Consider the following 16,288-nt stretch of genomic DNA (forward strand, 5'->3'; position numbering starts at 1 on the left):
AAATATGGTGCCTTTTCCTCGAAACATCCCCAGATTCCCTGATTTAAAGCATGCGACCCAATAGTCAAATCTAAAACAAAAGACAATGGTCATGGAAGATACAATTTGAGAGAAGTTTTCATGCAAGTGATCCTATTAAAGAATAATTTGTTGATCTGTCACTACCCCTGAATTCTATTAACGTCAATCAACAGTAAAATTGCCTCAAATAGTATTAGAATACATCAAAAGATTATAAATGTAAGAATGTTTATCATACTCCTACTTATCCATCCATGACTGATAATTTAATTGATCTTTCCAATCACAATATCAACCCATAAGCTAAAGGTCTCCCATTATTCAATGAGTGATGATGTATGAATGCATAAAATATGAAAAAGCTCCTTGTCATTTTGATCGATACCCAAATCATGAATATTACTTCATTTTTCACCTTAAATACTCTGCTTGACAGCCAATCTTAATCTAATATTGATGAGAGAACGACTTAAAAGAAACTCCTCATTTTGGGTTTGAATTATGAAACAATGGCTCCAAGATGCTGATGAGACAATCCAATACCAAACACTCCAATATCATAGATGATGAAAAAGAAGTAGCAAGTTCCATATATGAGGGAGATCAAATTTTCTTGCCTCCAAAGCAGCAAATGTAGCTACACTAGCCTTCAACAATCCAACACTTCATCCCCATTTGTGGGTCTTGGTGTGGGAACATCATTCAATTATATGGAAGAGAAGATGCCACCCTATTATTAATGATAATAATAAAAACAAGACAAATTTAGTAGATAGATACGTTTATAATTGAACTACTACTATTCCAGGCATACCCTCCCCACACTAACAAAAAAGTCATTTTATGGGTCTCAAAAGTTTTAAACATAAAGCACTCATTGATCCAGAAGGAAATGAAGAAAGAAAAATGATGTTAATAGCAGCCAGAAGACAAAAATCTGAAAAGCTCTGAATCCAGGCTTTGTAATCATGTTATAGACAAGGAATAAGAGCCATTGATGCGTGCCAAAGGCTCGTCAAGTTGAGTCCACTGACAATACAAATGGGTTAATCAAAAGAGCTACCATGCAAAACCTCTCCAACAGCTCAGACTAAGAGATATGAACAGCTCCACCAGCCTTCACTTTCAGTCCTAAATGAAACTTCATTTTTTTTCTCATGCCTTTCGCGTGTTGTTTGATTCATTAATTCACTACTTTTATGGGTTTTTTTCTTGTGTGGGAACCAGGAGAAATAAGGGTTGTCTTATGGAACTGTCAGTCTTAAGGATTTTTCCTGTGTGCTTCTGCCTCCCCTTCGTCTTTAGATTGCTTGATTTGCAAAATAAGATAGACTACTTGATTTGCAAAATTGTGACCGGAGAAAAGGCTGATGAGTTTGATGGTAACCCAAGATTAAGGAGTCCAAATTGAAAATTTTGTGGTAAGATTCCATAATTGTGTGGCAAATTTCGAATGGATATAAGCTTAAGAATATTTTTACATCATAGCAATCATATATTGGATCAAGTATTCGTACAAATAAAATACAAGACATAGGAGTATTAAAATAGATCCAGAGGATTTAAAACTTTGGACTGCCTGAAACAGAAATTCTTATCTTATCCATGGTGATGGCACATAGCCCACAATTTTATCTCGTGGGACTGTCAAGATTTTCTTCTAGCTCATTTTCTGATGATGAATTCATAGAAATCAAGAACAAGTGACCAATAATCATCGTGAATTCAATCAGCTAACTTCAACGAATTTTGTGTTAACAAGCCAGGATGGAGAATCTTGAGTAAAAATTGGAAGAAAATAATGGTAAGCGTTGAGATGAATCATAGACAAAACATCTGAGAGATGGTGCCTTACCATCTTCGATCTTATGTGTGCTAGAGAAATCTAAAAGATAAGACAATGGTGATGTGTATAATTTGAAACAAGTTTCATGCAAAACACAGGTTGCGCATAAAGACAGCTTTAAGCCTATATAGAATATAAGCCTATTTCATGGATCAGTAGCCATGTATTTTTTTAATTAAGGCCTCGCAATAGTGCATTCCTCAAAGAATAGTACTAAAACCGGAACAATATCAAATACAGGAGTGTTCAAGTACATCAAAAGCACAAAAATCTGGGAATGTTTGTCGCAATCCTTATCTTATCCAAGAACAGAATAATTGAATTGTTTATGAGGGAGGAAGAACCATGACTCTAATACTCTCCCAATTATGAAGATCAAGATCTTTGATCTTAGATCGTGGACAAAACTACAAAGGAAAACTCTTTTTAAGTTTGGACTAGAAAACAATTGCCCAAGATGCAGAGGCAATAACAATTTTCTCATATGGGAGAGATCCAATTTTCTGGCCTCCCAAGCAACAGAACCATGACAACTAGTCATCTAAAGTCCAAAACTCCATTCCCCACTTGTAGGTCTTCATGTGTCAATGCTGATGACACAAAAGCAAAGACATCCTATTATTAATGATATTAGATGGTAGAGACGTTTATAATTGAACTACTAATATCCAAAATATCTCATGTGAGACCCCAAAAGTTGCATGAAGCATGCATTGAAAGAGTAAGAAATTCATACTTCTTTTCAAAGAAATTGTCTTAATGGATATTCCAAAATACAGAAGAAATAATCTATAGGTTTTTTCCTTTCACGGAACTAAGATATCTTGAAGAACTGGAAAAATCATTCCAAGAGGCAAGAGCACCATGAATCGTATTTGAAAATTTGAACCCAATCCAGTGCAAAATCCTTTTATGATGCACCAAATTCTAACCTGCCACATGAACTCTCGTCTTGACTCAACATCTTCCCTAATAAATCTCTCTCTTTGCCTACCTAAAAATAAGTTTCTAGGTTTGCACAGAACAGATTGATTTCCAATCTCTGATTTGAGGTCTATCTGCAAGGAATAACCCACATTCTATCATCTCTGACACTCAAATTTCAAACATGAAGCAATCATTGCCTCCAAAGGAATTGACAAAGATGATGACAATTTAATGGGAAAACAATCAAAAAGACAAAAGTTCCAACAGTTGTTAAAACAAGCATACTATTGCGTAAGACTCTTTAGTTTATGGCTTGTTTATTGTGCTGTGACAAAGATAGGGGCCAATGATGCATACCAAATACTCAAGCTGAGTATCACGACCACAAACTTTTCATGCAAACCTCTCAAAACAGCTAAAATTTATCAAATAATGAACATCATGTTCCTAAAGAGAATGATTATTTTATCAAAGATTCTAAGCTTGTAGAATGGATTTCAGACCAGAATTTAGCGATTAAAGGTTTGTGTTTTGTTGCCCTCCCAATTATCTTCATAAGCTAAAGATTATGGAGACAAAAGAAAATGGAAGAATAGGACATCAAAGACCGTTACAGCATATTAAAAATAGAAGGAAAGCATATATTGAAAGCTAGCCTAACCTTAAGTAACAAGTATTAACAATTAGCCATCAATAATGATATCATTTTATATGCCCTAACCTTGTCCCCTTGTCATTTCTTTAAGGAAATGAATAGATAATTGCAGAGTCCTTCTCTGTAGGTCCTCTCTGAAAATAAAATACCTAGGTCGACATGGACTTGGACCAGTATGTTCCCTGACCTATAGACTCCCGGGTGTTCACGCACTGCAATTCCTAATACAGACATAAGTTAAATTTCTGATTAGATGAAAGGTGATTACTTTGAAAAGACATGAATAGTTATCCAAATAATCTATTGAATAAATTATGGTAGAAAGAGGAATAAAGAATAAACACCCACATCTAACAAGCTTCCAAGAAAGGAAGAAGGCTGAGCTGGGGAACCTAGCGGGGATGGAATTCTGTGGAAAGAGGGTTGAAAGTGATGGGTGGCTTCATTTTTTCTTTGTATATTATCATCTTGGTGTAATCTTTGTCGCTACCTCATTTCACCAATTTATATACAAGCACTCGTATAAGACTTTTTCATCAAAACTCCAGTCTTCTTGCCCTGTAAATTTTATCAAAAAGATGAACCAACCTGAGAAATTTCAGCCCTCATGGCCATTCTACAACATCTTGGATTCAACTCTTGATCAAGTTGAATTATATGGTTTCGACATTGACGAGGATGTGTGTGGCTATGAATTCTCTTCCTCAATCACCACCACAGAGGACTCCTCTGGGATTCCCTCAGCACCAGATTTTCCAACTGTGATTTCCAGTGAATTTGTTGGGTTTCCAGGCTGTGATGAGGCACTGCAAACCTCGTTTCTCATTGGGGATTTGCCACTCAATATGGAGGAGTTTGAGACTATTCTATGTGGTGAGATTGGAGATGCCTATGGATGGTTAGATGGGAGTGAGGAAAGTTTTCCTTCACAACAGCAGTCTACTGAAGGAGAAGATGAATGGAGTCCTTGCCCATCAACAAAATCTAGTGAGGCTTTGATCGACACAACATCAACGCAACAATCACTAACTTTTCCTGCAGAAGGTGTGGAAATTGATAACCAACAAAGCATTCTTCACCTACTCAAAGCTTACGGAGAAGCTGTTGAGGAGAATCAAAGGGAGCTCAGTGAGGTGATTTTGAGATCAATATGCGAGAAAGGAAATCCACTCGGTGAAACCCTAGAGCGTCTTGCATTCAACTTATTTGAAGACATCGAAAGGCAGGATGATTATCTTAAACAAGAATCCATGCAGAACTTTGCGGCAGCATTCAAAGCATTCTACCAAATATTTCCATATGGGAGGTTTGCTCACTTTGCAGCAAACTCAGCTATCCTTGAAGCTATGCCAGGTGATGTAGAAACGGTACACATCGTAGACTTTGATATGGGAGAAGGAGTTCAATGGCCTCCAATGATTGAGGCCATTGGGAAGCAACACAAGGCAGTTAGATTGACATCAATAAAATGGGGGGAGGAGGACAGCTGCTCTGCTTCTGCTCAATGGAGGTTTGAGGAGACAAAGAGGTGGCTTTGCAATCATGCAAGATCCATGGGTCTGAATTTGACAGTAGAGGAGGTGAAAATTGAGGATTTGGTGAGTGAGATAAAGAAAATGAAGAAAAGAGGTGGGAGGAGAGAGTGGTTGGCCTTCAATTGCATGGTGAGGCTGCCACACATGGGAAGGAGAAGGAGTAGGAGGAAAGTTATGAATTTTCTAAGGGTAGCTAGGGATATGATATCCAATTCCGCAAATTGCAGCAAAGGAATATTAACTTTCGGAAATGGAGATCCAGGGGAGAAAATGAAAAATTGTGCTGGCTATGGTGCATTCTTTGATGGGTATTTGGTACATTACCAAGCCCTGATGGAATCAATGGAGTGGAATTTCCCAGTTCATCTGGGAGAAGCAAGAACAGCCATGGAATCCCTTTTTGTAGCTCCTTATGTCTCTTCTCTAACCTGGTTCCAAAACTGGGAGGAGACTAGAGAAGGCTGTGATCTTCAGGCAGGGACTGGATGGGCAGGCAGGAAACTGAGCAGAGAGAATTTAATGGAAGCCAGAGAAATGGTGAAAGAAGGGGAGACCTCATACAGGGTAAATATTGAAGGACAGAATGAGAATGAGATGGTCTTGGAATGGAGAGGAACTCCATTAGTCAGCTTGTCAACCTGGAGATAGGTAAGAACCCACAAATTAACGGATGATTATTTTTTGTCTTCCTTAGTAAATATGTATTACATTGTAGATTGACATATTGTTTCTGATGATATTTGTACAAGAACATAAAATATGTTAAAATACGATTGTGAGACATTTGTTTCTCTAAAGCTTGGCCACTTTCAATATTTATACTTGAGGAACTGATACCAGATGACAGGTCTGACCAACTTTTCAAAGGGACGGAACCATTATTCTTTGTCCCTAAATCAGAGCAGGGAAAACAGGCAATGTTTTGTGGAGCACTAAAGCCAAGAATCTCAACAAACTGACCTTAATAAGGGTTACAGATGGGGGTTGTCCCCAAACATCAAAGAACATGCATGACAGTCCCTTTCTCCCCAATCCCTGCGTAAGCCGTAAATCAGAGATCCTGCAAAAATTTTAACACAAAATCCTGTCTGGAATACTACTGTTTCTATAAATTAGGGAGCTGAACTAAACTTCCTTCGTGAGAATCTAAAACCCACATCATTAACCAACTTTTCACACTTTATAAAAACAAAGAGTAAACTAGTATAACCAAGGACAAGAAAATATCTTCTCTCATAAATATATTTCTTTCCAGTGCCACCTAGTAATTAATTTCATGGTGGTTAGTTGCAGACTGTGATTGATGTTTCCTAAATAAATTGATAAAATTCAGGAACTTTTAATCAAAATTGTCCATGCCCTAAAAAAATTATAAAAAAATAAAATCAAACAAAACTGTTTCAGTTTCAGTTTGGTGACACCGTTTCAGCCAAAGGGTCAAAGACCAAACAAGTTGACAAAATTTCCTATTTTACATTAATTTCCATGAAATTACACAGATGGAACACAAGCACATGCCTTAGTTATGAAGAAAAAGACATTTATTCCAAGAGAAACTATTAGATCAAACATGCAAGGAAAGATAACAAAAGAGATGCAGCTAAAAGATCCAGATGGTGCAGAACTCCCCACTAAAGGGCTAAATTTTTTTGAAGAACAATAAAAAGCCATAAATTATTAGTCAGCCTCCAAACCCAATATTGAAGTTTCTGTTATCCTGTGCAACTCAAGTTCCCCTCAGAATTCAAACATGAAAATTGTAGCAGCAAGATATGCCTCAGGCACAAACAGCATATTAGGGTAATGATTTACAGTATAGTGCAATCACTGTTGCTTTTAATTCATATATTAATATGAAGTAATCTTAAAAGTTATTCCATTTCTTTCGCTCATAAAAATGGAACCAAAGTCAAAAACTACAATAACATATAGTTTTTAATCCTAAGATTGCATGCTAATTCACTTGACTAATTTGGGCAAACAGCCTACCTGAAGTAAATGGAAATTTGAGGGATGTCAATATCATTGTCTTCATCATCTTCACAAGCGACAACCACATCAAAATGCCTTCGATATGTAGGCAGTTCTGCCTTCCCTATTTCCTTAGCCAGATCCACCAACTTCCTGTCCATTCGTTCCTTATGCCTAGGGAACATACTGTTATAAAGCAAGCAACTTCCATAAGAGATGCTGTAAGCATTCAATCCCTTGTCTCTCAGCCATTGGAGAAGCTCTCTTAAAGTTGGATTGTCTCCAAGAATCCACCTGTCCCATACAGTCCAGCTCATGTCCTGATGCTTTATCACTTTGGGTGGTACAGGCTCAGCCATGGAGAAAAGAGGGAGTGCCAGGTTGGCAAAAGTATTCTTGTAGTCCTCCATTTTGTGCCCTCCATGTAGAACTTTGTACAGCTCCAAGCAGACAAGACCTGTTGCCATAGCAGTGGAGGTTGCAATTGCAGGAATGATCCTACCCGCAATGAATTTGGCTTTAAGCTTGTCAACTTCAGGAATGCTATAGTTCCTCGCCCTCATGTTAGCAAGTGCAGAAATTAGGTCCATATGATAGTTGGAGTCATCATCCTGCACATTCAGAAGAACATATATAGGCAGCAATACTAGTAATGTGCAGGAGTTTTGCCAATGAAGAAAAATGAAACTGAAGTGAACACAAGCCCATTAGTTTTATGTTTCAACAACAACAAAAAAAATAGAAAATATATATTTTTGCATAAAAAAGTATAAAATTAAAATTAAAAATAAAATTATAAAAAATCTACCAAAGAACAAAAAGACAAGAAGATCCTCATCTATTGTTGTTCAATATCATGACTTAGTAATGGTGCACTATTGTTTATGAAACAAATAAATGAATGAACACATTAGTATAGCTAGCTTACAATATAAAACCACCGAATACCCTTACGTGGAAATTACACAATTAACTTTATATAATGCAACTACCATCTACAGTAGCAAAAGACCATCATCTCAGGATCCACTTTGATATGAAACCCAATGCTAACCTCGGAAAAATAGAAATGGCTTACATTCAAAGAAAGAATACTTCAGTTGTCTTTTTTGATAGGTATACTTCAGTTGTCCCCTCTTATTCTAAACTAAGCATTTAGCCACCCAAAAAAGAAGAAGAATTTTTCACAACATATCCCAGGTTTAAAATCAAAGTCATTAGACCAGCAGCCACCCAACAATTACACATATCCTTCGACTGTTACCAGTATCCACCATACCAGAGAAGGAATATGTTATGTCAGGTGTGGCACTGACACACATTCTGATAGATTGACTTTAAACCTCCACATCCACCATATAATAAGCAAGTTTTGGCAATCAAGCTTTATTAGGGAAGTGGCTTTAGAGGTATCCTAAGGAAAGTTTTAGACTTTGGCTCAGGTTATTTCGAGTATCTATGGGACATCCTAATAGATGGGAAGCTAATAATATAGTCAGATCATCACATCATTGCCCCAAGAAGGTCATTGCACTTATTTTCCAAGCTTTTTCTACAAACACTCGCTTCATGGCAGGTGATGGTACCAAAATTCGTTTTTGGAAGATCTGTGGCGGGGAGATCAACCTTTGTGCTCACAATTTTCAAGACTTTACAAAGTCATCACAGTTAGAAATCTCTCCATTAGCTATCTTGGGTGATAACACCCCTTTTTCTTGGAATCTTTTTTTCCATCGTAATCTAACTGAGTTGGAGAGTGAGGATCTCGAAAAACTAATGACTTCTCTTTCTAGTGTACATTTGTTTTCATCTGTTCTAGATGCATAAGCTTCAGTACTTTCTTCTTCAAGAGTATTCTTAGTAAAATCCTTTTTATTAGCCTTGTCCAATTTATCAAAATCAGTTCCTCTCCATCCAGCTGAATTTTTGTGGATCAAGAGTCCCTTCTGTCATGGCCTTTGCTTGTTTAGTGGTACATAAGAAACCAATGACATGCAACAATTGAGAAAGCCATTCAAAACCCTTAGTCCTAATTGATGCATCCTATTTGAGGGGAGTGGGGAAACGATTGATCATCTATTCCTACATTGTCCAATTACTTTGGGGTTATGGTACAAGTTATTCTCACTGGTTGTGGGATAGTGCAGGTTCAACCAAGGAGTGTTTGCGATATGATGGTTATTTCATTTATGTGTTTTGAGGACTCTACTAGAAGCAAGACTCTTTAGAAGATTGTTTGTCTCACTTTGAGGTGGATTGTGTGGAGAGAGGAATGTTAGGATTTTTTATAATAGTTAGAAGACGTATAAGATGATGTGGAACTTGCTTCATTTCTTTATTTCTTTTTCGGCCTGTTGTACTAACATTTTTAAACCCATTCCCTTGAGTGTCATTTAGCTTAGTAGGCTTTCAGTATGTAATCCTTAAGGTTAAGCCTACATGGTGAAGAGCCTAGATGAGCTTTTGAAGATGTAATACTTGTATAAATTTTTTTGTTCCTTTTGTGCAAATCTCCTTGTAAAGCAGAGGTTCATTTTGGGTTCTTTTGATCAGGTTTGTATTTCATGAAAAGATCTCTCATCCTTCTTATGTTTTCTTCACAATAATTAATACATCTTTTGTTTTCGATAAAATAAAATAAATAAATAAATAAAAACATATAATAAGCAAGAAAAAATAAAGGAATCGAACCTTCTCAAACTGAATAGGATTCATTCTGAAACCTGGAGGCAGCTTCTTCTGGCATTTTTCTAACTTCATGATCAACTCATTGATGACTGCTGCATCATCAACTGATGCAGTGGAAAGGCTTGTTGCTTTCTCATCTGTCACGATCTTAACATCTTTCTTGGGAAGGAAATCAGGGACTATCACCTTACTAACAGCATCAGCAAACTTCATGGGGGACTTAACCCAGTCAGGAATCGGTATGCCAAATGTCTCCGCTCGCAGTACGGATGCCGCCATTACAAAGTGAAGTTGACCAGGATCATCAATTGAGAACTGCAATGGCCGGGGGAACCGCTTTGGGGCAGACCAGAATGGTGCCCCATTACTGGTAGCAGCATCCTCGGGAAAAGTGAATGTCAACTGCTTCACACGGTTGGCAAAGTAGTCTTCAAACCTAGTTGCATTAGAAGCATGACATTAGTATCTTGGTAAAAACAATCATACTATGAAGTTAGTGGGATACATGAAATAATTAAGCACAGTACTTCAGGCGAGCCCAGGTTATGCAGTCCTGGAATGTTTCGCATCTCTCTTTGTCAAGGCACTCAATAACACGTTCCAAGTTGTCTCTGGCCTGAGCATCACCAGCATTCTTCATTGCAGATGCATACTCAATTGGATTGACCAGGAATGCATTTACCTCGGCTGGTGTCTTCTCAAGCAAACCCTCAAACTCAGATCGAGCCCAAGTCAAACAGTGGTCAATATTGTGTGGGAATGAATGCACAGTGCACATAGGTGCTTGCTTCTCAGGTGGGTCCCTTGACGCACCATAGTTCTCTGTCAGATGAGGAATAACCATCTGAGTGTTGCACTTGGCACCTAGCGTTCCAGATTCCAGAAGTGGTTTCTGGAAATATAAGCACCTTTGATCAATGTAAAGTCTAGCGTTCACATTATCTAGTGCATTGATGACAACACTCAGATTCTCCCAGAATGTGTCATCAAACACATTCTCTGTCTCAGGGCTTGCACGGTTTTGCAGTGCTTCAATGTGGAGACGACGGTTTATTGAAGCAGCAGCTGAAGCAGCAACTGTTGATTTAGCCTGACCAATGTTCCAGTCCCGGAAAAGAAACTGCCTGCTGAGGTTACTTTTTTCAATGACATCATCATCAGTAATTATTAGCTTCCCCTGGTTACCACAACAAACTCCCATCAAAGCTACATTCTTCAAAAACTCACAACCTAGTGCACCAGATCCTACAATAAACACTTTTGCATCCTCCAGTTTTTTTTGGAGTTTGGCTCCAAACACCGAAATTTGTGCATCATAACGACTGTTTATGGGCTTCAAGTCACTGGGATCCAGGGGCTCTGTAGGAAGGGACTCAACTGAATCAAAGTAGAAAAACTGTCCACATAAAACCAGTTAAATACATGTTAGGTAAATAGCATAAGCAATCACAAGCTGAAATATAACTGATCCAGGAAAAAAAAAAACCCCAAAACTAGAATCAGCTTGAAAGCCAATAGTGTGCCAATAGAAACTCCCTCAAAGAGGCCAAATCTGAGTGGCAAACAGCTTATATGAGCATGCTGCCTCTCTCACTCGCTAGGACTGAACAAAGTTTCTACCAGCACCTATTTGAAGAACATCAATGCCCAACTCCACTAAAAACCAGTTTTAAACACAACTGACCTGAAAAAGTGGATGGAATTTCCCAGAGCAAGCCTTCACGACTTCCTGTCCAACAACACCACCAAACATGGCAGCCATGGGATTTAGCACAGCTCTAGCACCAAATGTAAAGTGATGAAGAAGCTTTTGATCAATCTTTTCAAGCTTCCCAACTGTTGAGCTATCATTGATGTTACAGGCAAAAGATATGAGCTTCTGAGCATCCTCCTCAGATCCAGCAACAGGGAAGCGTCCCAACTCCATTATAAACTTATCCAGAGCTTGAAATGCCAAGTGAAGGAGTGGTGAACGATCAAACTTGGAGAAGTCACTCTGGAGGAAATCACCAGGATCCTTGAGTGCCTCTTTCAAGGGCTTAAAGTTTAACACCTTAGGTTGCTTCACCTGTGTGACAATACCACCTTTCTCATATGCGCCATAATTAGTGGTATCCTCATCAAGAGAGAATGAGTAAGGCCTTGCATTCTTAACCTTCCTTGGCTTTCCATCATTCAGTTCTGTCATTCCCTGGACTTCAGAGAACACAACCAGATCCCCATCCTGAAACTCAAGCCTCTCGTCATCGACACATGCCACAAGGGCAGGGTTGTCATTGCTAATAGATGCAATTATGCCCGTATGTGGATCCTCACCATCAACATCAAAGACTGTAAACTCAGGGCCAAAGTCACAAAATACACTACCAAAAAGGCCTCGCACTTCAGATTTGATGAAAGAGATAGGAGGCTGGTGATTATGGCAGTAATCATCAAATTCAATTGCTTTCTCTATGCTGATGTTAGTAAATACTACAGCCTGCATTGCCAGGATTTGAATAAAGAATTATGAATTTGCCTATAAGAATCAATTAAGAATTTAGAAAGACATGCATCTCGTACACATAATGATTCTACTCAGAAGTTGCACACATTTTGTACAAATAATGATTACACTCCATTTACTGCTCAAATAAAAATAATATGCATTTTGTACAAATAATGATTGTACTCCTTTTGCTGTTCAAATAAAAAGTAGAAAAACTCGCCAGGTAATCTCAGAGGCTAACAGCACCATTAAGATTACTAAGCCCTTGCAAGAACAGTTTCAAATGTCATGAATTAGGAGTGAGCTTCTAAGACTGGGAGCTGTTCCAAGGGTGAAAGCTGATTTGGATAGGAGCAAAAGTTGCAACCTCATAACACACTTAAGATTTTGTTGGCAACTAAACATAAAACAATCATCAATAATGTCTCTCACTAGTTTGTGTACAAATTTAGAAATTTGCATACAATCACATATACAAAAATACCCAACTTTAAGTCTCAGCTGCTACTGAAATATATTGTCCACTACATATTGGTATCAGCAACTTATATCATAAGTTAGTAGTCTAGTTTACAAGTTGAGCGAAAACTAAAACCTTGAACCAATTGAGTAGAGAATATTTTATACCTGAGACAAGCTAAGTTGTTAAATTAAAACTTACTGACAACAATACCTGCAAAATCAGACAGGACTTCAAGAAAACATTACCTGAAAATCAGAAAGTTGTTCCTTTGTCAATTCAGTTGTTAAAGTAGAAATGACCACAGAGTTGTTCAATTCTTGCAATTTCTGGACAGAAGCAAGTGCCCTGTTCTTCCCCACATCATCCTCAGTAAAAATGAAATTGCTGGACAGGTCCCACAACTCAACAGAACCTTCATCATGCAATGTCACAGATTTTACACCAGCAAGAATAAGGTTCTTTGCTGCAAAAGCCCACATTCCAGGTCATTGCACAGCAGTAAAGTGATAATTGCTACCATCTAGAATTCTTAAACAATATCATTTACATTCATGCTCCTTTCATCATGGAGAAAACAGGGGAGAAATTAAAGGGGAAGGAAAATAAAGCATACTCTTTCTTCTGGTTCAGAGTGAGACAAACTATACAACACAACAAAACCTTGGGCCAAGTTCTGTTTGTGGTTTTGTCAGAAACTAAAGAACAGAAATTTTCAGGACTTATTTATAATGGAAATAAAAATGGCTTTCAGAATGATTTTTGTTCTCAAAATGTTTGTTTTTGTATTGATTTCAAATTGTAGATTGCTTGCATGTTTTAAAAAGTCCAAGCACGATACTTTCATGCTTCCTAAAATACAGGTTTTTCAAGAGACATGTTCAAAAACAGTATTCAAGAACATGATATCACATTTCAGTATCATTTTCATTTTTGTTTCGTCTATTCTAGAAAGCGATTCGTGTTCGTCTACCAAAATAGGCCCTAATGCTCTGTTTAGGAAGTATTTTCAAAAATAGTTCTAAAAATTAAAAGCTATTCTTTAATGTTTTGCAGAACAGAAGGGCCTATTCTGTTACTGTTTTTAAAAACAGTTTTCTATTCTTCAAATCAAACAAAAATAGAAAAAACTTGTTTGACAACAGAAAATAAAAAAACAATTTTTTATTCTTAAAAACAGAAAATAAGGTGTTTTTAGAGAATATGTTTTGGTTGTTTTCAATCGTTTTCACTTGTTTTTAGAGGAGTGTTATAAAAAAAAATATATAAATATAAAGAATAATTAAAAATAACACTACATATAAAAGTTATTTTTAAAACATATTTAAAAATATAGAAAACAAGTTCAAAACATTCAACTTCCTAAACAAAACTTTCATTTTACAAACATGAAAGAACATTTTTCAAAAATTGTTCTCAAAAACCGTTTTTGAAAACACTTCCTAGAGAGAATATGAAATGTTATTCACATGTTTTCTATGCTTTTAAATATATTTTAAAAATAACTTTTAGATTTGGTATTTTATTTTTAATCATTCTTCATATTTATATAATTATTTTTTAGAACGGCAACGACTAAAAGATGTTCTATATTTAAGAATTTCTATTTTTAATAACAGAAAAACCGGTGGTCGACGGGAAACTATTTTCTGAAAAAATTACCAAATAGGTTAAGGCTTTATATTCTATTTCCGTTTCTTTTCCTCGGTTTTCTTAGAAATGAAAGAGTGATTGCAATAAACAGCAAGAAAAACTAACATTTCTATCCAATCACCTACTATTAATGCAACAATTAATAAGAGATCAAACTATCTCGTCCATTCACCATCCAAGCCATAAACCAGCTCAACAACAACAAAAGATCCAAATCCACACGTACCAATCTCGGCACCCAGGCCCTGCATTCCAGAAATGAGAACGTTCGAAGCAAAGAGCCGCCGCATCGTCTCACGGCCGTACACCGCGAGCTGGCGGCTATGCAGATCCTCATCGATATCAGGAGGGTTCCCTTCGCCCAGCGCCATAATCGGCGGTTTAGCGTCGCCTCTGCTGTGGTTGCTGTTGTTGTTACCGATGCTACTGTTGCTGTTGCTGTTGCTGTTGACGTTCCCCGTGGTTTCGGTCGTACCGGTGGTCGCCGTCGAGATCCGAGGCTTCTTCAAAGATCCGGCGCTGCAGTTGTCTTCTTCTCCTTCTGCTACCACTGCCTCTCCTCCAACAGCTCTCTTTCTAGGAAGCATATAGTGCAATGAACTGCTCAAAACCAGTTCGATTTCCATTTCCATCACCAAAAAACACAAAACAAAGAAAATAAAAAATAAAAGTAAAAACATCCAATACTCAAATCGAAAACCTTAACCTTAACTTTCAATTTGGTTTGGGAGAAAAACCAGTGAAAAAGCAAAGAATAATGAATAAAGAAGCAAAGTGAACGCACCGATGAGAACAGTGAAGAAGAAAAGAATGGGATGGAGAAGGAGGCAAGAAGAGAATCTGGGGAATTTATTTTCAGGTTGTTAGGGTTTCACGGTTATGAGCTATAATTCGGTGTTCCGGTCGGTTCATCTCTCTTTTCCAGAGAGAGGCGAGAGGAGAGAGAATGATGGTGTGGACCGAAAAAGGAGGAACCTTCAGATGATGTTGGTGCCTGGTGGTGCTTCCAGAGGCTGTTTGGTTACAGGGGCTGCTGCACTCTGGCCGAGAATTAAGATGGTCTTTCTTGGGTGCAGAAGAATCTAGAACTGGAGTAGTGGAGATGGATTAAGGTAGTCTTGGACACTTGGCGCCAGAAAAAATAAAAAATACTAATTCCTAAAAACAAATTATTCTTTAATTACAACTTTGATTTTAATTATACTTGGTACATATGATTCTTATAGTTCAAGTCTTGAAGAAAATTGAAATAATTGGATATAGACTTCTAGTAAGCATGAAGCAACTAAATGAGATACATTATTTTTATATATAATAATTAGTTTTCTAATAACTTACCTAAGTTTCAATTTTTGCTAGACACGTGGATAAAAAAAATAGCAATTAATAGTTTTTTATTCATCAGTCATTATCCTTATAAAAGGCACTCACAAATATAAAGTTAGGTAGAAAAAAAAAAATTGATTCACCATCTTATATCAACTCGTCCGCGATTCCAAATCAACAAATCCAATTTTCAAGATATAGCAACTCTTTTTTAAGGTAATAATAACTAAGTGAGAGACGTTTGATTATTTCCAAATACAACTTGTGAAAGTGAAGTAATTATGATAAGTTGTAGGTCAGTTACGAACTAAAATTATAGTATCCATAATAGCATGTCCTCATACAAAAGTAAATAACTTGATTTTCATTAGTAATGGTTGAACAATTAATTGAAAGAATTTAATGAGGAATTTTGTCAAGCCATTTTAAATACAAATATGAGTAACACAATGTTTAATATCAATCATATTCCTAACTAATATGTAATAATCAATGAATATTTGAGAAATAAATTTGCAAGCATTATCAAGATATATTGTCTTCATCGAAAAATCTATAAATTGTGTTTGCAACTTTGTGCAAGGAGTCTAATAAAAACAATATTACATGTAAAAATGAGAAAAACATGTGACCACCTAATAGAGGCGTGTATTAAGATCATAAAATAATAGAATAGTCCATTGAGTGAATGGATATGCTGATAAATACCCCTATGTAT

The 16,288-nt window shown here is 36.9% G+C and overlaps 2 protein-coding genes across 3 annotated transcripts; one reads left to right on the forward strand and one right to left on the reverse strand.

Moving 5' to 3' along the window:
* Positions 1-4,027: 4,027 nt before the first annotated feature.
* Positions 4,028-5,659, forward strand: LOC104880018 (protein NODULATION SIGNALING PATHWAY 2). The gene has a single exon (XM_010655101.3). It carries the CDS (start codon positions 4,028-4,030, stop codon positions 5,630-5,632), a length of 1,605 nt encoding a protein of 534 aa, XP_010653403.2. The 3' UTR covers positions 5,633-5,659.
* A 1,083-nt stretch (positions 5,660-6,742) lies between these two features.
* Positions 6,743-15,429, reverse strand: LOC100260899 (ubiquitin-activating enzyme E1 1). Of its 2 annotated transcripts, none has more exons than XM_010655098.3 (7): positions 15,029-15,429; positions 14,471-14,844; positions 12,840-13,057; positions 11,328-12,122; positions 10,171-11,039; positions 9,647-10,079; positions 6,743-7,566 (listed from the first exon to the last, which is right to left on the reverse strand). In XM_010655098.3, exons 2-7 carry the CDS (start codon positions 14,829-14,831, stop codon positions 6,970-6,972), a joined length of 3,273 nt encoding a protein of 1,090 aa, XP_010653400.1. In that variant the 5' UTR covers positions 14,832-14,844; positions 15,029-15,429; the 3' UTR covers positions 6,743-6,969. The 2 variants fall into 2 exon arrangements, with proteins under 2 accessions (XP_010653400.1, XP_010653401.1); XM_010655099.3 differs by having other exon boundaries at positions 14,471-14,820; positions 15,029-15,348.
* Positions 15,430-16,288: the final 859 nt, after the last annotated feature.

This window comes from Vitis vinifera, chromosome 8, assembly GCF_030704535.1.
Source record: "Vitis vinifera cultivar Pinot Noir 40024 chromosome 8, ASM3070453v1".
Taxonomy (NCBI): domain Eukaryota; kingdom Viridiplantae; phylum Streptophyta; class Magnoliopsida; order Vitales; family Vitaceae; genus Vitis; species Vitis vinifera.